Source organism: Scatophagus argus, chromosome 12 (genome assembly GCF_020382885.2).
Source record: "Scatophagus argus isolate fScaArg1 chromosome 12, fScaArg1.pri, whole genome shotgun sequence".
Classification (NCBI taxonomy): Eukaryota; Metazoa; Chordata; class Actinopteri; family Scatophagidae; genus Scatophagus; species Scatophagus argus.
In genome coordinates, this window is record NC_058504.1 from 22,630,574 (window position 1) to 22,655,975 (window position 25,402).

The following is a 25,402-nucleotide window of genomic DNA, read 5'->3' on the forward strand; positions in this document are numbered from 1 at the left end:
ATGGCCACATGCAGAAAATTAAGAAAACTTAAGATTATCTGTTTTCTCTCTTTTATTTGGCGGTGTCACAACAAGGTGCAGTGTGTTAAAAAAAACTGTGTTAACTTAATCACATGTAAACAGGTATTGTTTAAGGAATTTATATAGTGTCTAATTTTTCAAACTGTAACAATCCCAACTACGATAGAGTACCCAAGAAAACCTATCTCAAAGCAGTATAAAAACATGTCCTGACATGTATCAGAGTCACATTGCCTTTTCCTGAAACAACGTAGTCACAAGTTGAAATTTAGTTTTGTATTGTTATTGTGTTGGTGTCGCCTGTAGGGATGAGACAGAGTGCTCAGTGTTTAACGTGGTGCGAAGGATTCATGTTGGATCAAAATCCTGCATCACACTTTGTCCTCAACAACTCTGAATTAAAATTTATGTTGACAAAAATGACAAAGCTTAGTTCAGCCACAAACAGAAATCTTTATTGCTGTAAGATTACAATGAAACATGTCTTCACAAAGATATGAAAATATAAAACACAGCATTACAAAATAAATGTGTTGGATTTATTACTACATATGGCTGCAGGCATGTGTGTGTGTGTGTGTGTGTGTGTGTGTGTATGCTACAGCTACATTCAAACAAAAGTCAAAGATGATCAGTTAGGGATGATGTCATCCTCAGCAGGGCCCCTCTGACACAATCAGAATGTCAGCATTTTTCTCCCTGAACAGAAAAAATAAATAATCAATAATTAGCTTTACATGTTTTTAACGGACTTTGCTAACTTCCTGAATACTCAGCTTCTGTCTGCAGACAACAAATTCTGAGGTTCATATACTGAGATACTGAAAGGCAGAGCTGAAAATCATTTATGTTTCAACAACTCTCATCCTCATACTGTCAGAGATTGAAATAAAGAGTAAGAAAAACTCTGTAAGTGGGAAATAACACCTACGGAATAAGAAACCCACAGTCTGACCCTCAGACATGTAAAATGTTGCAGTAAAAAATTCTGCAAAGTTGCATATACATCAGTAGGATGTGGCTGGGAATTAGCATGTTGCAGTATTTTTGTCAAAATGAGAATTCAAGTACATAGAATTCAGTCAGAGACATTAAAAGCTGCAAAAACTAGCAGAGTGAAAAATAATGTTCCTGTCTAATGAAGACTCACAGTCTTTGGACACACAGAGAACACTCGTTCGGGTAGGTGACGCCGTCGCTGCCGCACACCGGAGAGTAGTTCAGAGGACATGCCTGAGTCACGCTCATCCCTACACAGGAGGGCTGCAGCCGCAAGAGCAAAACAACAAAATTGATGTTACACATTCCTCTCTCTGACATCACACATCTGTGACCCAAATCCAGACTCTGCAAGGGCTATGGGCATGTTTAGGCTCAGTCGCAAGTGAGTTGTGGTTTGTAGTGTGGAGGTGCAGGAAAAACTGAAAATCAAACAGTTTATTATAAAATATTTCAAAGATGCCACTTAGGCCTCAGTGGTGGAGGAAAGAAACATTGATCCACACTGTTTAGGGACCACTGTGGCCATGAAGGGGTGTGCTTGATCTGCAACAGGTAGACGGTGCATGACAAAGAACATCCACATGAAGGCCAGAACCCAATCTGTCTGTGACACACTGTCTGTTCTTACACTGCTGCTATCATAGCCAGTGTTCATCAGCTCCTCTGTGGGCTCAGACCAAGACAGCTAGCTTTTGGTTTCTCATCAAAGAGCCTATAACCCTGTTCCAATTCACCGGCTGTCCTTAAGACCTACTTTGAATTTCCCTCGGGATCAATAAAGTATCTATCTATCTATCTATCTATTAGTAGGTACTAACCACTGCATGCTGGGAAAACCCCATCAGACAGGTTATGGAGATGCTCTGAGCCAGTCGCCTCGCTGTCACAGTTTGGCCCATGTCATAGCCACTCAGAGCATTACACTGTCCCGTTTTTCCTGTTTTCAACACATCAACTTCAAAAACCACCTGGTCCCTTGATATATGACATATAATGGATAAGTGTAAGTCCTAAAATCATGCAATGCAAAACAACAAAAAATAACACGACTCACACACTATTTAAAGGGTTTAGTTAAAGTTAATTATGTTAGATTACTTTTTAAAACCATTCAACAACCAACAACCAACAACAGTAGCAGTAGATCCCAGTTGCTGTTTCTTACCCTCCTGTAGAGCCTGGATTTATCCTCAGCATCTGAAAAAGAGACAGCAAAGTTTAACAGGTCTATTGTTCTAAAGGTACCTGATCCTGCATAGTCCTACCTGGACTGGATACTCAGTTTTAAGCAACCACTAACTCAAAGTAGTTCTTACTACACCAAGCTGGAACTCATTTATGTGTAAATCTGTTGCCAGGGAGCATCTGTAACTCTGTCCAATGAAAACCAAACATCCATTACATTACCTCTGTAAACAAGCTGTCTCTGTCTTTGTTTTACTTCTGTATGCACACAAAGAGAGAAATCTGTCTGTCAGAGTCAGTCAGCAGGAAGGAAATATCTTATTATACCTGACCCTGTTCGTACACCTGATTCTGTTTGAACAGCTAACAGTGTGTTTTCAGGCCTGACACTGGCTTTAAACACAGCCTAGTCCGCTCTTACCTGCACAGACAAAAACAGCAGCACAGATGAGCAGGAGAGTTCTGCAAAACATCCTGGATGAAATCTCAAAGGAATATGAAATGAAACCAATAAACAAAACTTCTCTAATTGTCTGAGAGGAGGTTGAAAATGTGTGATTTTCTTCTGTCCGATTGGCTGCTGATGTGTCTGTGTGCAGGTCCTCCGTGGCTGTGATGTTTGGTGTTGGCCTGCTGTTGTCATATACGAGGCGGGCTCCGTGTTGTCGTCTGAAACAATGAGAGATTCTGTTGTTGTGACGGCCGCTGCTCTCTTTTGTCCAGGCTTTAATCTCGGGATCAACATTCTGTCTGCTCTGAAATATCGCTGACAAAGCAAAAACTATCAGGAAAGAGCAGTGACACGGAGTGACTCCGGTACAAACACCACAGCAGAAAAACAAGCATGACTCTGTCACAAGGCTGCACAACAACATATTTACAAAAACTTCAATTAAAAGAACACAAAAGTGAGGGAAATATCTGACGTTGTGTATTTGTGGGGAATCCACGAGTGTGTGCTAACCCATCTTATCTTGGAAATGTTACCTGCTGCATGTAGGGAAAGTCTGAGAGACAACTTCATTTTATACATTCACTTTATGATAGATAGATAGATAGATAGAGAGATACTTTATTGATCATTGATTATTGAGGGAAATTCAAGCTGTGAAAAAGTATCTCCTTGGCCCAGGATGCTGCCACAACAAAGATGCGTCATTACTTTGTTTGTTTGCTACAGTATCTTGTGTGCCTAAGGTTCCAGCATTTTCCCTGTGTTACTTCTTCACCTGATTTTTGAATTTTTTAAATAGTTTCTGAATTCCTTGTGTTCTATCCACACAAGCATCACATCCTGTGAGTAATTTTATATAACGGCAAAAGTTGCGTAACGTGTGACATAACAGTGTAATAGTGTGTGTCCCGTCCTACCGTCTCACCATTTTTACACAAATGTTGATTTGGCTGTGTTACCACCTCCACTGACTGAACAATAATGCCCCCCACCACCCCCCATTACGCCTCTGTATCTTTGACACAGTGAGGCAGGATAACAGCACAGTATTCCCACCTGTAACAGCGTTTGTGTGAAGGACTTATTGCTCCGTTAAAAGCCCAGTGTGCAGCATGTAGTGGCATGCAGAGATGCGGTATAGCTGAACACCCCTCGTCCAACCTTCCACTACGATGGTCACTAAAAAATGAGAAATGTGTGTTTTGTGCCACCATAGAGACATAACATGGCAACATGGCATACTGGAAGAGGGCCCAGTCCCTCTGTAGATATAAAAGCTCATTCTAAGATAAGAAAAACAAAATGATTCTGAGTTTCAGGTGATTATACAAATTAATTAAATATATTGATTCAAAAGATCCCCATAAATTCGACATAATGGACTTTTAACGTCCCATCAAGGAACACGTAACACCAGCACAGCAGACACCCTCACTGAAATCCTAAACTGTGGACTGATGCTGAAGACTGAAAGGTAACAACAGATGTGATGATTAACTTGAACATCAGAATCAGAAGAGGACCGGAAGTGACATACTTCTTCCGGGGCGCGTTGTTCGTCATAACGCCGTGTCGGAGTTTTCACTTTGTTGAATTGTATTATTTTCTGGAGATAAAACATGTACGACCAGGACGAAGGTGAGCTGCTGCACGCTAACACACGCATACATTTTATGAGCACACAGACTGAATAAACTACATTAGCACACAGACTGTTTGTACTTCATTAACACAACGTTAGCTTCATCTGAAAACACGAACCTCCGTCATACATTCGCTGCTAGCTAATGTTAGCTTCAGTTGTGAAAACATCAAATTGTTGCTGAGTGAACACACATGCTAACATCATTCAGCCCACGTTAACGTTTGGAAGCAACTACTGTCACATAAACTAACATAAACTCAGTCCAAAAACGTGAATCTTCACTGAGCGGTATGCTACCAGCAGCAAATGCTATTGGCGCGGTGCTTTGTTACAGCTAACAGCTTATCCGGCGACTCAGGCTGTTGTAATTAGTGATGATACACAAAAAATAAATACGAATTAAAGCACAAACAGTCACACTCACACAGTTAAAATCTCCGCTACACTGTTTGAGTTTGTAGTCGAAGAAATAGTCAGATACACTGTTAAAGTGGCAATGCTACAACATAAAACTGTTGAATACAAAATACACTATGATAAGGAAAGTTTTGCTTAAGTTAATTTCTGCAAAATGTAGTTAATGCCTTTAGAGTCAGTGTTTACATTTAGACACTGAAACAGATGACAGTGTAATGTGAGGCTAACGTCTCTCTGTTAGCTAAAACATTGTGGAAAATTGTCTTCAGTTTCTTCAGAAAACCTTAAAGATAACTGATGAGAACAAGCTACAAGCAAGTGGATAAATGCAGCCACAGTGAAAATAAAAAATATTATGTGAGCTGATGTGTCAGCTTACAGGTATTGATCTGTGATAATATTTGTATGTCTGGCAGATAATCAGTACGATGAGGACGACGATGAGATCACTCCAGATTTGTGGCAGGAAGCATGCTGGATTGTCATCAGGTAAACTCACCTTCATCAGTGTACTGTTGAGAAAATGCTGACACCAATAGAAGAACTTGATAATCATCAGTACTGATGTAAGAGTCAGGCCAGGCCTTAATGACTTGTGAGATCACTTGGGCCTCTTGACTTAAAAATACTTGATATCTTCCCACAAGCCCAAACATTTAAAGCAATATTATTTACCATGGTGCTTCCAATCAGTTGTTTCCAACAATCTGTGTGCTCTGTTCCAGCTCTTATTTTGACGAGAAGGGTCTGGTGCGTCAGCAGCTGGATTCGTTTGATGAGTTTATCCAGATGTCGGTTCAGAGGATTGTTGAGGATGCTCCTCCAATCGACCTGCAGGCTGAAGCGCAGCACACCTCAGGAGAGGTGGAGGAGCCGGTGAGACCTGGGACTCATCACACACTTTTTAATGAACTTTGGAAGTATAAGGAGTAGGATAGAAGCACGGCAGCTTTAACAGCTTTTGAAATGTTAATCGGGGAAAACCTTGCATGCATGTTACCAACATTACCAAGTTATTTAACATAAGTTTAAAGTTAAATTGTAAGATCACTTCCTGAGCAGATTTCATAATCAGTAGAAGGATTTATTAGTAGTTTAGCTTTTGAATTTGTGCTAAAATCACATATGTGCTATCAGAAAATCGTGTGTTTATTCCTCTTGTTTTCACACCACAAACAAACCGCTCCAGGATTTGATTGGAGACCTGCAGCACTCTTTCTTGGCGATCTTAGCCCACTTGTTGCTCCTGGTTTTTAAACAGCTGCCCTAAGATGATCACACTTCCTGTGTTACACTGTGACATCACTCTGACCTCTGTTTTCTGTTTCAGCCTCGTTACCTGTTGAAGTTTGAGCAGATCTACCTGTCCAAACCCACCCACTGGGAGAGAGATGGAGCACCATCTCCCATGATGCCCAACGAAGCCCGACTCCGCAATCTCACGTAGGTCTCACCTGCTTTCACTTCTACTCATTAGTTCTCACCTGCGCTGACTTTTTCCTCATCACCTTCCTCTCGCTCACAGGTACTCGGCACCCCTGTATGTTGACATCACAAAGACCATCATAAAGGAAGGAGAGGACCAGTTGCAGACTCAACATCAGAAAACCTTCATCGGTAAAATTCCCATCATGCTTCGCTCCACTTACTGTCTGCTGAGTGGCCTGACAGATCGCGATCTCTGTGAGCTCAACGAGTGTCCGCTTGACCCGGGAGGTTATTTTATCATCAATGGCTCAGAGAAGGTACGCTCATGATGCATCATTTGACATCAGTGATGTTTCTGTGCTAAGCTAAGATGGCTGCTGGCTGTACACTCACTCGTGTGAATCTGTTCCTGAATCTGAACTAGTGAATCTGTTCCTGAGATTTAACGAGATTTAAATCAGGACTTTGTAGATAGAGACGTTTTGTAAGTAAAGATCAACCTGATACCCCTACTGGTTCTCAGGTGCTGATTGCTCAGGAAAAGATGGCTACCAACACGGTATACGTGTTTGCCAAGAAGGACTCAAAATATGCATACACAGGCGAGTGCCGATCCTGTTTGGAGAACTCGTCCCGTCCCACCAGCACAATCTGGGTCAGCATGATGGCCAGAGGAGGACAGGTGAGTCCTCATACTCATCTACATGAAGGATTCTTTTTTTTTTTTTTGTTACATTTTCATTTGACTTCAGATCATTCATTTAACATAAGAAAGATGCTAATAATATGTTAATAGAAAATAATTCAAAAAATGACAGACCTCAAATTCAAAGGACGCTCTATACGTACATATACAACTTTACTGATCAATCACAAGACAGATGTGATTGATAAGCTTATTATTGATTGTTTGTCTCTCTCAGGGAGTGAAGAAGAGTGCGATTGGTCAGAGGATCGTGTCCACACTGCCATATATTAGACAGGAAGTACCCATCATCATCGTGTTTCGAGCGCTGGGCTTCGTATCAGACAGAGACATCCTGGAACACATAATCTACGACTTTGACGACCCAGAGATGATGGAGATGGTCAGTGTGATTATCAGTTATTGATTAAGTGGTGATTGTTTCATCATTAGCAAGCCAGAAAGTAAACACACTGAAAGGGAATCTGCAGCTAGATTTGTTGTTGTGATGTCACTGGTGATGTCACTGTGTTTCCAGGTGAAGCCGTCTCTGGATGAAGCGTTTGTGATCCAGGAGCAGAACGTGGCGTTGAACTTCATAGGTTCCAGAGGAGCCAAACCTGGCGTGACAAAAGAACGAAGAATCAAATACGCCAAAGAGGTTCTGCAGAAAGAGATGCTGCCCCACGTCGGAGTCAGCGACTTCTGTGAGACCAAGAAGGCTTACTTCTTAGGGTGAGTCCCAGTTGAGACACACCTGTACAGGTGATCTGCAGGTGACTGTTAGTCCAGCAAGACTTACTTCTTAGGAGGAGTCCCACCCAAGTTATTGTCGGTGTGTATGACTGTATTTGTATGTTGTCAGGTACATGGTCCACAGGTTGCTGCTGGCTGCTCTTGGCAGACGAGAGCTGGATGACAGAGATCACTATGGCAACAAGAGACTGGACCTTGCTGGGCCGCTATTGGCCTTCCTGTTCAGAGGGTGGGTTTTTCAGTCACTGTCATCACATCTGACCCCCACTCACTCATCTTTTAACACATCAGAAAACATAAACACATATATCTGTATACACACTGTTGTATAGTATTTTTGGGGGAAAACACGACTTCAAAAACTGACTAAGATTGTAATTGTGTGAAAGGAAAGATTAAAACTGTATGAAACACCTTATTTTTCTCCGAGTTCAGGATGTTTAAGAACCTGCTGAAGGAGATCCGGATTTACGCTCAGAAGTTCATTGACAGAGGAAAAGACTTCAATCTGGAGCTCGCCATTAAAACGCGAATTATCTCAGATGGCCTTAAATACTCACTGGCTACCGGAAACTGGGGCGATGTGAAGAAGGCTCATCAGGCCCGAGCTGGAGTGTCACAGGTGAGAACACCTGCCTCCCTTTGAAACCTGCGAAGAAGTGTGATGTTCGTGTGTCACCCAGATGTGGTTCAGAAGTTGACAACACTTCTTGTTACAATATCAGACTTATATCTTCAGATTTAGTCGGTTCGGAGTCATCAGAGATGGTCTCAGTCTGTCCCTGTTTATCTGGATCAGCTTGTCCTGGGGTCAGTACAGAAACGTCATCCTATTTGTTTCTGCTTGTAGGTGTTGAACCGTCTGACCTTTGCGTCCACTCTGTCCCACCTCCGGCGAGTCAACTCTCCGATCGGCAGAGACGGCAAACTGGCAAAACCCAGACAGCTGCACAACACGCTGTGGGGGATGGTGTGTCCAGCCGAGACACCCGAGGTGAGAAAAACAACAAAACAAAACTTTAAACACACAAACACTCGGGTATGTCTACAAGTGCAAATAATCTGACAAGACTGGATAAGCAGTCTGAATCCGGTTTAAATGAAGAGACGATTTTAATCTGTCATACTGAAGACTATAAGAGGTTTGCTGTCCAGTGCATATTTTAACAAAACAAAACTCCACCACTAACGTTCAAAAATCAGCCATATTAATTAAGTGATTAACAAGCAGCGCCTGTGTTTCAGGGTCATGCTGTAGGTCTGGTGAAGAATTTGGCCCTCATGGCCTACATCTCTGTGGGCTCCCAGCCGTCCCCCATCTTGGAGTTTCTGGAGGAGTGGAGTATGGAGAACTTGGAGGAGATCTCACCTGCTGCCATCGCAGAGTCAGTCACTTCAGCTTGATTTAACACTTTACAGCTTTTCCTTTTAACTGAGAGGTGTTTTTCGGCAATAACAGCATTCATTCTTCCTGTAATAAAAACTGCAGATGGCAGCATCACTTTCTTTTCATCACAAAGCTTCCAGAACATAAAGAATATTTCCCTTCAGCTTGGACTTTGGCACTAACTATTGCACAGTGTTATACGGTTTATCATTAACCAAAATTTAAATTCGGTACTAAAACTGTCCCTGACTGTATGTGTGATTTTTATATTTATTTTCATTTGTGTTTTAATGTTTTAGTGCCACTAAGATCTTTGTGAATGGCTGCTGGGTTGGAATCCACAAAGATCCCGAGCAGCTGATGAACACACTGAGGAAACTACGCAGACAGATGGACATCATCGTGTCCGAGGTAACCAAAACCAAAAATTTCCAATGGGTCTAATCTTACCACTGCATCAAATCACAACAGCCTGATGTGTCATGGGGCTAAGAACTGCAGTGACCAGCTGTGTACAGCAAATTACTGACCCTCTTTAAACGTCGAACTGTGTATCTGTGTAGTCTTCAGCAGGAGCCAGTGGACACACAGACGAGGGAAATCAGTCAAGTTGTGGTTGTATTTGTTGTGCGTGTGGGACCCGGTAAGACACATCTGTCAGCACTAATTCTGAATGTTTCAGGTGTCGATGATCAGAGACATCAGGGAGCGCGAGATCAGAATCTACACAGACGCTGGGCGAATCTGCCGGCCGCTGCTGATCGTTGAGAAACAGAAACTACTGCTAAAGAGGCGACACATCGACCAGCTGAAGGAGAGAGAGTACAACAACTACAGGTGAGACAACTGCAAGACAAAGCACAGGTCAGACCACTACAGGTGAAACAACAGACAAGTAGAGTTTATCAGCTGATTGCGTCGTTTGTCACTGAAGGTTTAGTCAGATTATGCTGTGGAGTTTGTGGATTTCTCTACTAAAGTTTCTGTTGTTTTCCGTTTGTTTGTGGTGGTTAGCTGGCAGGACTTGGTGGCGAGTGGCGTGGTGGAGTACATCGACACTCTGGAGGAGGAGACGGTGATGCTCGCCATGACCCCTGATGATCTCCAGGAGAAGGGGGTGGCCTACTGCTCTACCTACACCCACTGTGAGATTCACCCGTCCATGATCCTTGGAGTCTGTGCGTCTATTATTCCCTTCCCCGACCACAACCAGGTACTAACAAACAAAACAAACTGAAATGAGACTTAAACATGTAACTGTATTTCTGATTTCTACCTTTTTGGTTCAGACTGTATCTGTAGATTACCTGGAAGAAGATACAAGTGACATCTTTCATGATGTATGTGCTGTGGCCTTCATTCGCCATTCAGGTCACATGAGGCTTTGTTGATATTAAGTGCTAGACTTCAGATGACATCCAGAGTTGAGCACAGTCTCTGGTGGTCAGGAAGAATGAAACTGAACCTTTCCGATCAGAACCAGGTTCAAATCAATAAAACACACAAACTAAAACTTTCCTTTTTGATCACAACCTTCAAAGAGAAGCTGCTGAAAACCTGAATGAGAATGAAGGACGATCATCATGTTAGCTCTTTTTCTGCGTGATGTGTTGCATCAGTTTTCTTTGGTCTGCTTGTCCAGTCTCCCAGGAACACGTACCAGTCTGCTATGGGTAAACAGGCCATGGGTGTCTACATCACCAACTTCCACGTACGCATGGACACGCTGGCTCACGTGTTGTACTACCCTCAGAAACCACTGGTCACCACGCGATCCATGGAGTACCTGCGCTTCAGAGAGCTGCCTGCAGGTAACACACACCTGTACAGTCGGACGGAGAACTCACTAGATGACAAGATTTCAGAGAAATTCAAAATTCAAGGCTTTTCTACGTGTCTTTAAAGTTTCTTCTTGTTTTTCAGGTATCAACTCCATCGTGGCGATTGCCTCGTACACAGGATACAACCAGGAGGACTCTGTGATCATGAACAGGTCAGCTGTCGATCGAGGCTTCTTCAGGTCAGTTTTACCTACGTCTGCACCTTGCATTTAATACTGATGTTACCTGGGCGTTTGTTTCAGAGCAATGTTTCTGTCTTCAAAGCTGTGTTTTTCACTCTGCAGATCTGTGTTCTATCGATCCTACAAAGAGCAGGAGTCTAAGAAAGGTTTTGACCAGGAGGAGATCTTTGAGAAGCCAACACGTGAAACCTGCCAGGGTGAGAGCCAATAAATATTCAGTTATTCTTAGGAACTCTCAGCTGACATCTGTAGTAGTTGTAGTCTGGTGTTTTCCTTCTGAAAAGATCTGCCAGTCATCTCAGAAGCAGGTACTTCCACCATAGATTGAGAACAAATTCAAATCATCCTCAGGTATGAGACACGCCATCTACGACAAGCTGGATGACGATGGGCTCATCGCGCCTGGCGTTCGTGTCTCTGGTGAGGACGTGATTATCGGGAAGACGGTGACGCTGCCTGAGAACGACGATGAGCTGGAGAGCACCAACCGCCGCTACACCAAGAGAGACTGCAGCACCTTTCTGAGAACCAGCGAGACTGGCATCGTGGACCAGGTGATGGTGACTCTGAACCAGGAGGGCTACAAGTTCTGCAAGATCAGGGTGAGAGGACAACACCTAACACATGTCAAACACCAGGATGTTATGATGCGATAAAGTTTCTTGCGTTTCTTTTTTTTTTTTTGTTTTGTTTTCCCTGACAAATTTCCTGTTTCATGCAGGTTCGCTCAGTCCGGATTCCTCAGATTGGAGACAAATTTGCTAGTCGACACGGACAGAAAGGAACCTGTGGGATCCAATACAGACAGGAGGTAAACAGGAAGTGAAAAGACAGGAAATTACATAATCAAAAATGTTGAATTTATGACTATTTGTCCAGATTATAAAAACCAGGTAGAGAGAGGATGGATCAGGTGTGTTATAGTGTAATTGGACAGCTGTGATTGACTTGGTTTGTTTTATTGCATCATAAAGTATCACACATCGAGGCAGGTGTTCAGACTGTAAGTGCTGTGAAATGTTATTACTGTAGTCAGTCACTGTCCTCTGATCCTGGATCAGCTCCTGAACATAACATCAGATTAATGCCTGATGATGATCAGACATCCGTTTGAATCAGGAAACAGTCTGGAATCATAAATTATTGATCAGCTGAAACACTAAACGCTGATGGTCTGATCTTCTCTGACCTTTCGATGTGTTTTGTGTTGAAGGACATGCCCTTCACCTGTGAGGGAATCACACCTGACATCATCATCAACCCGCACGCCATCCCATCCAGAATGACAGTCGGCCATCTGATCGAGTGTCTGCAGGGCAAGGTAGTAATCAATGATTACATATTGGTGATAACCAAAAACTTTAAAGTAACATCATACCATTATAATAATGGAGTGTTTTTTCCCACAAAATAAACCTCTTTTCAACATTTTTTTGAAATAAAATATAAAATAAATAATAATTTCAGTTAAACAGACCCGCAGGTTCATTTAAACATATTAGATATTTATTTATGGCTATTTTGTTTCAGGTTTCTGCTAACAAGGGTGAGATCGGCGACGCCACGCCGTTTAACGACGCTGTCAACGTGCAGAAGGTGTCGAACCTGCTGTCCGAATATGGATACCACCTGAGAGGAAACGAGGTTACTGTTTACTCTCTGCTTAACTCACACACATGAGCCCTCTGAGCAGATCTCTTCAGTTTTTCAACATTACTGATCTGTGAACAGGTTCTCTACAACGGTTTCACGGGGAGGAAGTTGACGTCTCAGATCTTCATCGGTCCAACTTACTATCAGCGTCTGAAGCACATGGTGGATGATAAGATCCACTCAAGGGCCCGAGGCCCCGTCCAGATCCTCAACAGGCAGCCAATGGAGGGTCGATCACGGTGAGTGAGACATCTGTCTGCCCGTCTGTCTTACCTGTGTGCCTCTTCTGTCTGGCTGACTAACGTGTCTGTCTCTCAGCGATGGCGGTCTGCGGTTTGGGGAGATGGAGCGTGACTGTCAGATCGCTCACGGAGCGGCACAGTTCCTCAGAGAGCGCCTGTTTGAGGCATCCGATCCGTATCAGGTTCACGTATGTAACCTGTGTGGACTGATGGCCATTGCCAACACACGGACTCACACGTACGAGTGTCGAGGCTGCCGTAACAAGACGCAGGTAAACGTGATCAGTGACCAATCAAATCAATCCATCCATGAAGTTATTAGTAATTTGTCACTATAGTGAATTATTGGACAAGAGGATATTTTGACTAGCTGATAATCTGTCTCTTAATAAAGATCTTGGTTTTGGTAATGTGCTATTTTTGGGTTTCAGTCACTTTGTTTGCTAACGACAAACATCTCCCTGTCTCCCTCTCTCTGCCTGTCTGTCCGTTTGTCTGTCCGTCCATCAGATCTCTCTGGTCCGGATGCCGTACGCCTGTAAGCTTCTCTTCCAGGAGTTGATGTCGATGAGCATCGCTCCTCGTATGATGACATCATAGAGCGGCTTAGCCAATCGCATGTCTCCCTGCAGACTTTAAATGTGACAACAGCAGCAGCAGGAAGTGAAAGTTTAATCTTTTCCATGGTTTCATGTCATCTTACTTTGTTTTTGTAAAAGTAGAATAAATGTGATTTTGTCCTAATGATGACTGGTCACATGGGTGTTCAGAGTCCTTACTGGATTACAAGCCACATGATCAGATAAACCTTTTGAAAGGAGAGGGTGGTGAGTGAACCAATAAAACGCGGTTATTTCAGGTTGTCATGGTGAATGTGAGAAATCAAATCTGAACACTGAAACAAGTGAAACCTTTGAGCAAGCTGTAACCTCACACTATGGAGGAGCAGAGGTCAAGGTGGGGGTCGTGGGAGAGTCTGAACCAATAAAATCAAACCATAAACCCCCTGATGTTTTTTAAAGACCTCAATTTAGAATAAATGGAGAATGCTAAATGTCAGCAACTGCTCAGCTGAAATTAAGTTCCATTTAAAAAAAAACACTTAAATTTATATGAAGAAACAATTCAACACCAAAAGTTTCAGTGATAAATGAATTAAAAAAAGTATCCCACAATCAAAAAAATCTTAGAGAAAAGAGTTAAACAAACCGTAAAGTTTAATATTCAATAAGCAATAAAGTTTTATTTCTCTCCCACTTGTCCTGAAGGGAACATTTTTAATAAACTCATCTCAAACATCTCTACAGATAATAACCTAATACACTATTACACTGCTTTCATGCTTTTGTAGTGCGCTTCCTTAAACTGTTTTACATGACAAATAACAAATTCATGATGTTAATGAAAGAAAAGTCTTTCAAAACTAAAAGTCTCACTGCTTCTCTGCTGCTAACAGGAGAAAAGATAATAGATGATAAAAAAGTTAAAATATGAAAAAGTTTAAGTAAAATGTTTAGTTCTGAATATAAAGAAAACATTTTTTTACATCATTAAAATGTTTGCTTTGAACCGACATGTCAACAATAATAAACAGGAAAATCAGTCAACAAAATTTAGATTTCAGTTCAAACTGAATGTTTTTTTAAAAATTCAGAACTGCATAAAAAGCAAAATCAGATTTAAAAAAATCATCTTCAGCTGTTTCCTCTGATGATCATCTCCTCTGATCCCTGATCAGCTGATCACAGCTCGTCTTCCTTTGTCACTGAAAGGAAATCATCAGTCAGACAAGGAGTTAAAGGTTTTTATGTGTCAAGGTCATAGAGGACAGAAGGGGGGCGGAGTCTAACCTGTAAATCACCTGGCTGACACTCGCTTAAAGAGTTTTAGTTTCCTGTGACTCGCACAGCTCACCATGGAAACACGTCTGCGTGTTTCAAACATGTTGAGACTCAACTTGGATGCAGCGAAGTGAACGGAATTCTTTCCGTTTGGTTGTGTTCAAATTAAAAAAAGAACTCACCGTTTCTCACCTGCTGCAAAACAATTCAAAGATTGGATACAATCAGGTTTGTCTCTGCTCTGCTAGGAACACCTTCAGTTAGACTTAATGTCACACTCCTGATCAGACATCAGATTTATGGTCATGAGCAAACAAAAGCAGTAAAAACACAATGTTACATTTAGTGATTTTGTTTGTGTGTGTAGTCGTCATTTATTTGTTGTGTCTGGAAAGCAATTTTCTTTGTCTCTTCTCTCTACTGTTTGGTGATGATGACATCAGTGCCGCTATTACCTTTCTTGACGATGTCATCGAGGGACTCGACCAGGTGAATTGCTCCGATCGCTGAGGCTTCCCCTTTGGAGTTGGTGGCGTGACACTCGTACGATCCTTCTTCTTCTTTGGTCAGAGGGGAGATCTGAAATGAAAACACTGTCAGTGGCTCTGATTGGTCCAACCTATAGACAGCTGAATCACTTCCTGCCACTAAAAATTTCTGTCATCAGTGTTTGATGTTTCTGGAGATTTTTTTTAAAGGTCATTGAGTGTCCGTTGGAGAAGTCAGTCTAGAGTCATCATTTCAGTAGAACATGTCTCCTCTGTGTCTCTGTGATGATTGGATTCAGTAAATTTGTGTTCTTTTTGTTGAACTCTTGCTGTAACTGTTGAGCACCTGGTCATGATGCCACAGGTATTCCCAGGTACAGTAGCCTCTGACCCCCCCAAGGACAAAAAGTCTCTACCTGGCAGCAAACTGATGGTGAAAAAGCATCCACTAACTACCAATACTGAACACCTACTCAGTAGTTCCAGTCAAACTGCTCTAAATGAAAGTGCTGGCTGCAGACACCTCAACATTAGCAACAAAGGAAAACCACTGTGAATGTCAATGCTGAGTCTAGCCCTGCAGTGCCCCGTCCTCACCACATGGTGGCGACAGTAACATACAAGCTGCAGCGGCGCACACTGCCTCTCAAAACTTATGAGATCGTCTTATATCACAGTTATTGACTATGCATGTTAGCTAAATCAGCTGAGCAGACTGAAAATATCTCCTGGTGCCTAGTCATATCTAAAGTTTGTCCTTTGTACTGTCTCAATGTCTCCATTGCATTAGAACCTCGAGATGTTCCAGATATTAGTCAAACCCTCAGGCGTTAACAAGGAACCAGATTTATAGTATGTGAGAAACTTAAAATTTTGATTGCTAAATGCATGAAAATCTAAATTAATGGTCTTATTTTCTTCTTTGGGAAGTGACCATGCTGTAAGCAGGACGATGCCCTTCAAGGAGGCTCCACAGAGGCTTTACCCCTGTAGTATGTTAGTGTGTGAGTATGTATATACTGTATGTGTGAATGTATGAAACTGACCAGCACCCAGCCGGTCACTTCATGTTTCTCTGGTCCTCCTCTTGTCTGAATCGCCAGGTTGTCTCTGTCTCCAGGAAGAAGCTCCATCCTCCTCTTCCCATTGAGGACCTTAAGGAAGACAGATGCAGAGGATATCAGATGATCAGCAATGGGTCTGATCTGTCTGTTGGTTTATGTTTATGAAGCAGTTATCTCTGCACAGTCACAGTCTATGAATGAAGAAAGTGATAAGGAACAACTTTTACTTTGTGTCTGCTTCATAGGCAGGCTGCAGCTTGTTCTGCAGTCAATCTGACGATGAGTACGCAAACAGAGTCTGAACCTGGTGACAGGCAGCTGAACACCTGAGGCTGCAGGTAACAAGTTGGTCTCCTTTAAACCCTCTCTAGTATTCATCACATTTGTATATTTTATTTAGAGAATAATGAGTCATAACAATATGGTCACATGTGCATGTTACTGAAGTTCTGGGAATATGTACATTTAACTGATAACTAACATCACAGCCCCAGGTGCTGAAAATGCAGACAAAGTGTGGAAAACCTGTAATCTGTCATCTGTTGCGTCTACTGAAACATGACAAATAAAGTGATGTTTCTTAACTCTTCCTCAGTCAGATTAAATCTAAAATCACCTCGAGGCTTGTGTTTCTGTAGTTTAATATGAACAAACAGGTGTTGTTGTTTTTTTTTTTTTACAGAGTCATTCCCTGTTTCATATTTCAGTCCAGCAGACTCTTGGTGTTCCTTCAAACAGTAGCAGGAAACAGGAAATCAGCAGAAACAGGAAGACGGAGGGAGAGCCGCGACGCTGCAGCTCAGAGAAATGCCATCTTTATATTTCATATCCTGAATGTAAGTTCTGAGGATGATATTTTTATAATATTTGAGGTGAAGCTTGCAAACATGATAACATAGAGTGTGTGACATTTCATCTCTCTTTTCACTTTTTAAACCCACCCTGATTTATATGTTTTAAAAAGAAACTCACCTTCTTCCAGGTGAGGACAGGTGTGGGTACACCCACCGCCTCACAGCTCAGGTACACCTGAGAGCCGCTAACATTGTAGACCTCACCTGGAGGGGTGACAATGATCGGAGCTGCAGACAGACAGGCAGAGAGACAGACAGTTCAGTGACAGTCTGTAAAATCAAAGATAATTCACATGAAGTTTGGTTTCAGAGAAGTTTCAACACCACCCTTCAACAGAGAGACTGTTAGAGAGACAGGCAGACAGACAGGTCAGCTAGAGCCAAAGTTAAATTAAACATAATTAACACAAGGTTTGGTTGCAGAGAAGTTTCCACACGAGCCTTTAACAGGATGAAACAGGTCGCAGGAATCCAACAAAGACAGTAAATCCTCAGTGACCTCAGAGGAATTCAGTTTGCTCTGAGCGTGATCAGCGTGGGTTTTCATGTAGAAAGGAATTCAGTGTTTTCAGAGGGATGAGGGTGGATTATCATCACTCACTGCCTGTTACTGTCAGAGAGCTGGGCAGCAACATGTTCTACATCACTTCAACCATAAAAGAACACATTTACAAATGATCTAAGGCAAAGAGCCGTGATGTTTCTGATGTGAGCCTGAATTAGCTTCTGTATTTGTATTTGTGGTGTGTACGGTTTTCATGTTTGTCATCACATTTGTATATTTTTATATATTTTTTTTTTTGAGCCTGTAGGCATCATTTGTGACATTGCAAACAGTTTCTAAGCCAGTCGTTATATTCAGCATACACAAGTATGACGTGTGAAGCCTGCAGGGCACAAACACTGAAAATGGACTTTCCAGAGAAGCAGGAGACATCTTATGTCCAGTAGTTAAACTTGTGACATGACAAATATTTCCATATTCATGTATTCAGGAATTTTTAAGGAGGGAGACAGAGCAGGTACCATTTTAAGGATTTTATTGTGGTAATTATATTCTTTATTGTGCAAAAACAACAAGAAATTATTTTGTCCATGTTAATACATGGAGAGAGATTATATAGCCTATACGTATATACATATATGTAATTCAGATTCTGTTAATGATGTTCTTCAACTCAGTTGTGATTTCAGTCATAAAAATGTTTGAGACACAGACAGAGATATTAAATTAATTATATTAATTAATATTAAGTATTTTTACAGCAAAGTCTATAAGCCCAGCTTAACACAAAGCCTGTTAGCAAGGGAAACCGTTACTGTAGCTTCATTAAAAGACAGAATCAGGAATCTGTGTTTTCAAAGACGAAGCGATTTCAGTTCAGATCACTGAGCAGACATGATTATTATTATTATTATTATCATCATCATTATTATTAGTGCCGCAGGACTCTCACCTGTGGCGCAGCGGCCCTTGTTCTGGACGCTGATGGGTTCTTTGCCCTCTTTCTCGGCTGCCAGGCCAGCGCTCTTCAGGGCACAGCCGCTCTTGTACGTCACTCCATCGGTTCCGCAGACTTCGTAGTTGCTCTTACAGACGCAGATTCCCAGTTTGCTCTTCTTGTCCTCGTCGCTTTTGACGCACTCCAATCCGGAGCCGCAGCGACGCGCCGCCGCGCGGCGGCCGCCGCACAGCTCGCCCTCTGCGGCGGCGCACACCGAGCAGCAGCCGCAGGAGTCCAGCAGGGAGCCGGCGGGACACCCCTCCGCAGGGAGCGGAGCGCATGAAGCCTGGTCACACACTCCGCATCCCGGAGCCCCCGAGACAAGGACCGACAGGAGCGACAGAACCGGAACCAGAGACAGAAAAACTGTGACAAACTTCATGATGGTCTGATCTGGGATCTGTGATGTGAACTCTGGTCTGGACTGTGTCACGGTCTACTCACACTAACCTCTGAACTGCAGACTGGGAGACGTTTAATTTTCCGGACTCCGCCTCTGATTGTCCCAGACCAGCTCTCAGTGTGCAGAGAACTACACTGGCTGAATAACAGTCTAGTAATAATAACAATAATAATAATGAGAAAAATAATGAGAATTCGGAATAAAAACGACAGGATAATGAAAGGGCAAAGTGAGTCCCCGAAGTTTCGTTAGGGATTTTAATTATTTCAGTAGAAAATAATTTTGTATAAAAGAAAAGAGCATTCAGTTAAGAAGAAAACAGATTTTTACACTTTTAACACAACAAAATTAGCATGTAGAGAACAAATCAACTATGGTAAAGTGACTTAAATGTATCACTTGTTTAGTCTACCAACAACTCAAAGTGCTTTACAACACTTTTGCACTTTCATGCATTCTCACACATGTTGACAGTCTGATGGCAGAGGGAGTCATGCATGGAGCTGACCTGCCCATCAGGACAGACACAGCTCCATATCTATGTTCAGCTATCAGGAGAAATTTGGGGTTCGGTATCTTTCCAAAAAACACTTCAACATGCAGGCACAGCTTCTGCTTGGAGGATGACCCGCTCCGGATTCGAAAATGTCAAACTTCAAACAGATGTGTTTAAGTAATGTTGTGACCAGCTGGAAAAATGAGACTCCTGCTTCGAAGATTACAAAGTGCCAAATGGTTAAAAGTTGTATTTTTCAAAGTTTTAGAATTTAAACTTTCTTCATTTCTAGATTTTTTTTTTTTTTTTACTCTCATGACAGCAACGAGCTTCCATACAGTTCAGTCTGACCTGAGTTTTCACTGACACAATTTAAACACCAGCCACTGATCTACAGAGAAAAACATTAACAAAGATCAATGACTGATTATCAGCTGTATCTAACTACACAAACCAATCCTGTTTGTTCATATAAACAACATATAAAACCATTAAGACCAGTACAGACCAGTACTGCTCTGCTCTGCTTTGCAACATCAGCCATCAGACATTTCAGACGTGTTGTTAAAACATCTTCCAGTTTGCGGCTGAACGTCAGCTGGTCCGTGGGAAACTCAGAAACAGGAAATATTCCAGAGTCAGGGGTCACATTTATTCTTCCTGTTATTGTTCCAACTATGTTTAGCTCGCTTTGAATGAAACTGCTCATACACAGAACTAAATATCATCACACTTTAACAGTTTAATGTTCAGTTAGGATACAGCAGATGCCTCGTTTTTACAACAGACGGATGAATCAATCAGTCGCTGGATCAATACAAAACGTGTCTGCAAACATTTCTCCTGATTATAAATGACAGATTCTTTAATGAACTCACATTAATAACAGAGGGAGTTTATGAACATGTTGATAAGTCAGACCTTATCTGTTTGAATCTGTTCAGAGAAACCTGCAGACCATAGCAGCCGTTGTGACAGAAAAACATCAGGGAAGTATTTGATTTACACTTGCAGTACTCCGTGTATTTACTTGCAGTATTTAGTGATGAATGCAGACAGCAGGTCTCTGTACGGAGAGTCTGATCGCTGACTTCTGAGTTTGAGGATTTTGTGGATCGTAGGAGAACGGAGGAGGAGGTTGTGGCTGAATCCCACCAGACTGGAGGTAAACCAGTACAGAGTCATAGACTGAGAGGGAGGAGACAAACTGGCGTTAGAGAATTAGTTCTGCTGGAGGTTTTCTGATCATTGAACTGTTTAAAGATTAGCAGATGGCAACTTCACTTTATTTCAAACATCAAATCAAATCAAAAGGATGCAGTGTGTGGCTATTGAGGTCAATAAAGCTAAAAAACAAATCAGTGTTAAGCATGTTATATCTAACATGTCCTGCAGCAGAGACACGTTGTGTTCAGCTGCAGGTGCCGATCTCAGACAGATAAACATGTCCGCTGTCCAATCTGATGAACACGTGACGCTGACAGGAATGTGCAGACGTTTGACAGAACTTGAGTCTACACGTTCAAAGACAAACTCAAATGGTTCATCAGCTCAACAGATCTGAACACGAAACCTGCAGAAATACGAAAACTCTGCATCCCTTCAGTCTGCACCTGGACCTGCTGTCACCCTGATGCTGTGTACGCATGGCATTAAGTTCTGGCATTGAACATCTTCTGTTTGCAAAGACCAAATGTTTTTTTTTTTGTTTCTAACTCACGGACCAACAGTAGCTTCTTCCTGCTTCAAGTAGAATATTTGTTACAACAAGACCCAAATACTTAAGAAATGTCACTCATTCAGGAATATCTCTAAAGTCCACAGTAAGGCATTAATTAAATCAGCTGCTCTGATTTACTTCATACCATAAAATGTTAGGAACTCACAGAGGGGACTGTAGCAGCGATGGGAACCATCAGCACTGAGAAGACCCTTATGGAGTTCGTCAAAAACCTCTGGAAACGAGAAGGGTTGAGTCTCTGAAGAGAAAACACCTGAGGAAGAAGAAGAGAGCAAGAATGCTTGGTTGGATGACATCATTAAGTTAGGTGATCACACACACCTGCTGAACACACCGACCTCTACGATGATCAGGTTGGTGAGGCCAAGACACACAGGTAGGATCCAGGTGGAGTCGGGTACGGTGAGGTCAGGGAACCACAGAGCACCACCTGCTGCCAGATCAGACTGCTGCGCTGCAGAAGACACAATTTCCTATTAGACCTGGTCCAGGACTCATCCAGAGTCAGCTTGACCCACAGTCAGTGTGAGCTTACCGGACATGTCCAGACTCATGTTTCGGAGGGCCAGAGACAAGCTGATCCACAGGGGCAGCTGAACCCAGACCAGCACACTGGCTTTAAAGGGGTGACAGTTGTCTCTGATGTAAAGTTCAGAAATAATCCGACGCAGATTCTTTTGAAATTGGAACCTGAACAGAAGCAAACAGAACAGAGCAGTATGATGTTACTGTTCCTGTTGTTCTTTTTTTCACATGACGCCCTGTAACCTGAACTCTTTTAGAACCTGGGAGTCTTTGATATGAGGCTCCTGTGTTTCAATTGTATTTTACAAACCTGGAAGTTTCACTAAGATGCCATTAAGGACACAGGGACCTTCTTTAAACAACGTGATAAAGGACCCACCCAGAGGGCCTCATCGTGTTAGCAGACACTGAGCCGACCAAGACATTCACAAAGCATCAGGCCATCTGAGTTGTTTGTCTGCTTGGTATTCAGCCTCGACAGATACAGCAGTCAGACAAGGTCTCGACTCTTCTACATATCTACTCTGTTACTCTCTGTGCTCAGCATACTGGACTTTTATTTTCAAAACAATCTTATCTTGTGTTGCTGCTGTATTATCTCAGCCTTGAGTCAGGTCCATAGCTACGTACATGTTTTATTATTGAAAAAAAAAACAGTTCAGAAGTGACTGCAGCTCATCCTGCAGTTTGGCCTCTTACTGCTTCTTTCTCTGACTGAGCTAAGGTTTTAAGGTTTGTTAGGTCTCTGAATAGAAGTTTCCTCTTAGATAAAAACACAGCTGCGTGGTATTTGTTTGTGTTTGCTTCTTACCGGCTCTGTTTCTCTGTCCAGCCTCTTTCTCTCGCCCGGACTGAAACTTCATATCGAAGCCTCTTTGCCAGCTCTGAGATCTCCGCCTGCAGTGCCTCCACCTGTACATTTAATGGGGGTTACTATGGTTACCAGGTTGAAGAAGAGGCCACTGTAAACTGTAGCTTCATATGTGGACAGACACAAGTGTCATGTAAACTGGAGGAGGAGTGGGAACGGAAGAAAAGGAGAGGAGGGAAGGAGACACTCTGTGCCATAACCTATAAACTGTTTAAATGTTTTGCTGTTAGATTATATACATCTTCATCAGATCTGTTTACATGTTCTCCAGGAGAAGGACAAACAGGAGGAGAGGTGAAGAGAGGAGGAGGAGAAGCAGGAGAGGAGAAAACACTGATGTGTGGATTCCTGACATATTTCAGGTCTCTGAGGACAAACTGCTTACAGTCTGATCTGATCTGAGATCAGATTTACAGACCTGAGACCAACTGAAGAGCAGAGACTCTGATCTCAGTTTATACTCACACATAAAGACTCAGATTCTTTACATGTGATTCATGTCTGATGTTCTTCTGTGTTTATCTCGTATTCATTAAATCCTTCGTGTCTGGACTCGAGCCAGCTGCATGTTAGTCTGTACTGCAGACGCAAATACACAAATATAATATTTTTTCTAGTTCTTCGTGAACAGACAGGAGGAAACAAAGATTAACAAAGATTAATCCACAGTTGGTGCCCTAGTGAGTATTCAGGGCAGCAGGACGGTGTGTGTGGGACTGAGTCATGTCATAGCAGCTTTCTGGCTCATGGCTGAGCCAAAGGGTTCTGTGAGCTGAGCAAACTAGAAATATCTCCTGCTGTTGTATCTTCTTTCCATCCTATTTAGTGGAATAGTGAACCATGTTTCTACTGCACAGGAACCATATTTGGGAATTACTGTTTCTGGTATTTGTCAAGGTCAGGGTCTCCTTAATCAGGAATTAATGGACACGGCACACAGTGTGACTCACTGATGTGCTTTTAATAGTTTTTGGAGCTCTTTGGCACACAGGAAGAAGACTTTACATCCCGCAGGAGCTTCTTGGCCCCTGATTGGTCAACGTCATCTGACAGACTGGGATCAGGCATGAAGGACAATCCATGTATAAAAACTACAAAGATTAGCTGATGTGTGTAATATGCAGGTTTTTTGTGTATTATTTTGTCCTTTATGAAACACTCTGTAGTCACTGATTTTGATTAGTTCTATATAAAAAAATCAAAATAAATCAAATCAAAAATCATACAAAATCATCAGACTAAATAAAATGCAGTTCCTAGTTAACTCTTTTCTCCCCCTCATGTCACTCACCTTTGTGATGATGACCAACTGGTAGGCGGCGAGAGGCAGAGTAACGACCGTCCTGACCAAGAGTGTTGACATGACAATGCTCAGCCACCATGGCAGCCCGCTCACCTGCTGCATGTTCACAAGGTAGTGTTCACACAGGTGAACCGGAGCTGAGTCCAACAGGCTGCCATACCAGCCGGCTGCTCCTGCATCACCACCACCACCGCCACCTCCTCCTGAGAGCCTCCTGACCCCCCAGATTATCCCAAGATCTGATGGTGTCCCAATACTCGACAGTGTCCCCAGATGGGACAGCGTCCTCACACCTGACAGTGTCCCCAGATGTGACAGCATCCTGACATGTAACATGTGACAGCAGACTGCAGGGAGTTCAACAGACCGAGGTGCAAGACAGGTGTGAGCAGATGGAAGTGACTTCCTGTTGAATACAGAAGAACAGATTCCTCGGACAGGAATCTGCAGGACACCAGACCTCAACGACCCGCCCACACTCAACATGGTGACCCTTTCGACAAATGAAGAGACAAAGAGGACTGTGGACTTAAGATGGGTTCATGATCTTGAAACTGTTCAGAGAACAGCAAATTAACACTGACCAGCACAAACAGACAGTCTCGTAAACTGAGGGTCAACATGATCGGAGATGATTTATTATAGACAAATTGATTCACCAGATTAATCAATACAGTAAGTGTTGTTTGCAGTCTGTTAAAAACACAATGCTTCGGTACAAAAATCAATAAACAACGATCAATTAATAACCAATAAAATGATATTACTGCACCCCCTCATCACTTGAATTAGACACGTGATAATTCGACCGTTGAAAATAACATCGGAACGTACCTGTGTGACGTCAGCGTTAGGTGGCCCGTACCAGGTTCACTTCTGTCTAAACGGTCCGCGTGTCAGACCGGAGAAAAACAAATCGTCAAAACTCCGATTTCACTGCTTTTTCTATCACCTTCATCTCCCCATTCAGTGACAGCAGAGCGTCTCATAGATATGACGCCACACTGTTTACCGCCGCGTGTCGGGTAACTGTGACGTCTAAGAGAGGCGGTTGAGAAGGAGAAGAAAACCTTATGCAATTAAAAACAACAACAAAAATAAATTATTTGATTAGAAATGTAAATATATGTATATATCACTGGTGTTTCAAAGAAAAATACATGATTTACGAAAACCTGACCCTCCGGAATCAAACCAGAAAACTGAAGACCATACCTTCACAATAAAAGAATTAAAAAAAAAACTGACGTGAAACATCAGTTTACTTGCTCAACAGGTGTTGGGCTTATCACAAATAAAATAACTTTAGGTTGAACATTGTGATGAGGTAGTAATCAATTCATCAAGTAGCTCAGCAAGTATTGAAAGATAGTACTAAAACTAAACAAATATATTTAATTAGACTACTTTCCA

At 42.3% G+C, this 25,402-nt stretch overlaps 4 protein-coding genes across 6 annotated transcripts; 1 reads left to right on the forward strand and 3 right to left on the reverse strand.

Annotated features, from left to right (window-relative positions):
- Positions 1 to 454: 454 nt before the first annotated feature.
- Positions 455 to 3,014, reverse strand: LOC124068250 (probable pancreatic secretory proteinase inhibitor). 2 transcript variants are annotated; one of them, XM_046406320.1, is made up of 5 exons: positions 2,630 to 3,014; positions 2,189 to 2,220; positions 1,842 to 1,998; positions 1,172 to 1,284; positions 455 to 720 (listed from the first exon to the last, which is right to left on the reverse strand). In XM_046406320.1, the coding sequence occupies exons 1-5, from the start codon at positions 2,951 to 2,953 to the stop codon at positions 675 to 677; spliced, it is 672 nt and encodes a 223-aa protein (XP_046262276.1). In that variant the 5' UTR covers positions 2,954 to 3,014; the 3' UTR covers positions 455 to 674. The 2 variants fall into 2 exon arrangements, with proteins under 2 accessions (XP_046262276.1, XP_046262277.1); XM_046406321.1 differs by lacking the exon at positions 1,842 to 1,998 and having other exon boundaries at positions 2,630 to 2,819.
- Positions 3,015 to 4,150: 1,136 nt separating this feature from the next.
- On the forward strand, positions 4,151 to 13,642 carry polr2b (RNA polymerase II subunit B). Its single transcript, XM_046405597.1, has 25 exons — positions 4,151 to 4,300; positions 5,141 to 5,213; positions 5,450 to 5,600; positions 6,055 to 6,167; positions 6,250 to 6,469; positions 6,676 to 6,834; positions 7,076 to 7,240; positions 7,376 to 7,572; positions 7,703 to 7,822; positions 8,029 to 8,215; positions 8,444 to 8,587; positions 8,839 to 8,978; positions 9,280 to 9,391; positions 9,663 to 9,817; positions 9,995 to 10,193; positions 10,623 to 10,791; positions 10,904 to 11,000; positions 11,106 to 11,200; positions 11,355 to 11,605; positions 11,725 to 11,814; positions 12,217 to 12,324; positions 12,534 to 12,647; positions 12,735 to 12,895; positions 12,975 to 13,170; positions 13,409 to 13,642. The coding sequence occupies exons 1-25, from the start codon at positions 4,282 to 4,284 to the stop codon at positions 13,496 to 13,498; spliced, it is 3,525 nt and encodes a 1,174-aa protein (XP_046261553.1). The 5' UTR covers positions 4,151 to 4,281; the 3' UTR covers positions 13,499 to 13,642.
- Positions 13,643 to 14,543: 901 nt separating this feature from the next.
- Positions 14,544 to 19,108, reverse strand: igfbp7 (insulin-like growth factor binding protein 7). The gene is made up of 5 exons (XM_046405603.1): positions 18,603 to 19,108; positions 17,264 to 17,373; positions 16,274 to 16,381; positions 15,195 to 15,318; positions 14,544 to 14,663 (listed from the first exon to the last, which is right to left on the reverse strand). Exons 1-5 carry the CDS (start codon positions 19,030 to 19,032, stop codon positions 14,641 to 14,643), a joined length of 795 nt encoding a protein of 264 aa, XP_046261559.1. The 5' UTR covers positions 19,033 to 19,108; the 3' UTR covers positions 14,544 to 14,640.
- Positions 19,109 to 19,270: 162 nt separating this feature from the next.
- On the reverse strand, positions 19,271 to 25,193 carry LOC124067872 (cytochrome c oxidase assembly protein COX18, mitochondrial). 2 transcript variants are annotated; one of them, XM_046405600.1, is made up of 7 exons: positions 24,824 to 25,190; positions 23,978 to 24,482; positions 22,627 to 22,727; positions 21,826 to 21,980; positions 21,629 to 21,744; positions 21,436 to 21,543; positions 19,271 to 20,737 (listed from the first exon to the last, which is right to left on the reverse strand). In XM_046405600.1, the coding sequence occupies exons 2-7, from the start codon at positions 24,473 to 24,475 to the stop codon at positions 20,576 to 20,578; spliced, it is 1,140 nt and encodes a 379-aa protein (XP_046261556.1). In that variant the 5' UTR covers positions 24,476 to 24,482; positions 24,824 to 25,190; the 3' UTR covers positions 19,271 to 20,575. The 2 variants fall into 2 exon arrangements, with proteins under 2 accessions (XP_046261556.1, XP_046261557.1); XM_046405601.1 differs by having other exon boundaries at positions 20,589 to 20,737; positions 21,415 to 21,543; positions 24,824 to 25,193.
- Positions 25,194 to 25,402: the final 209 nt, after the last annotated feature.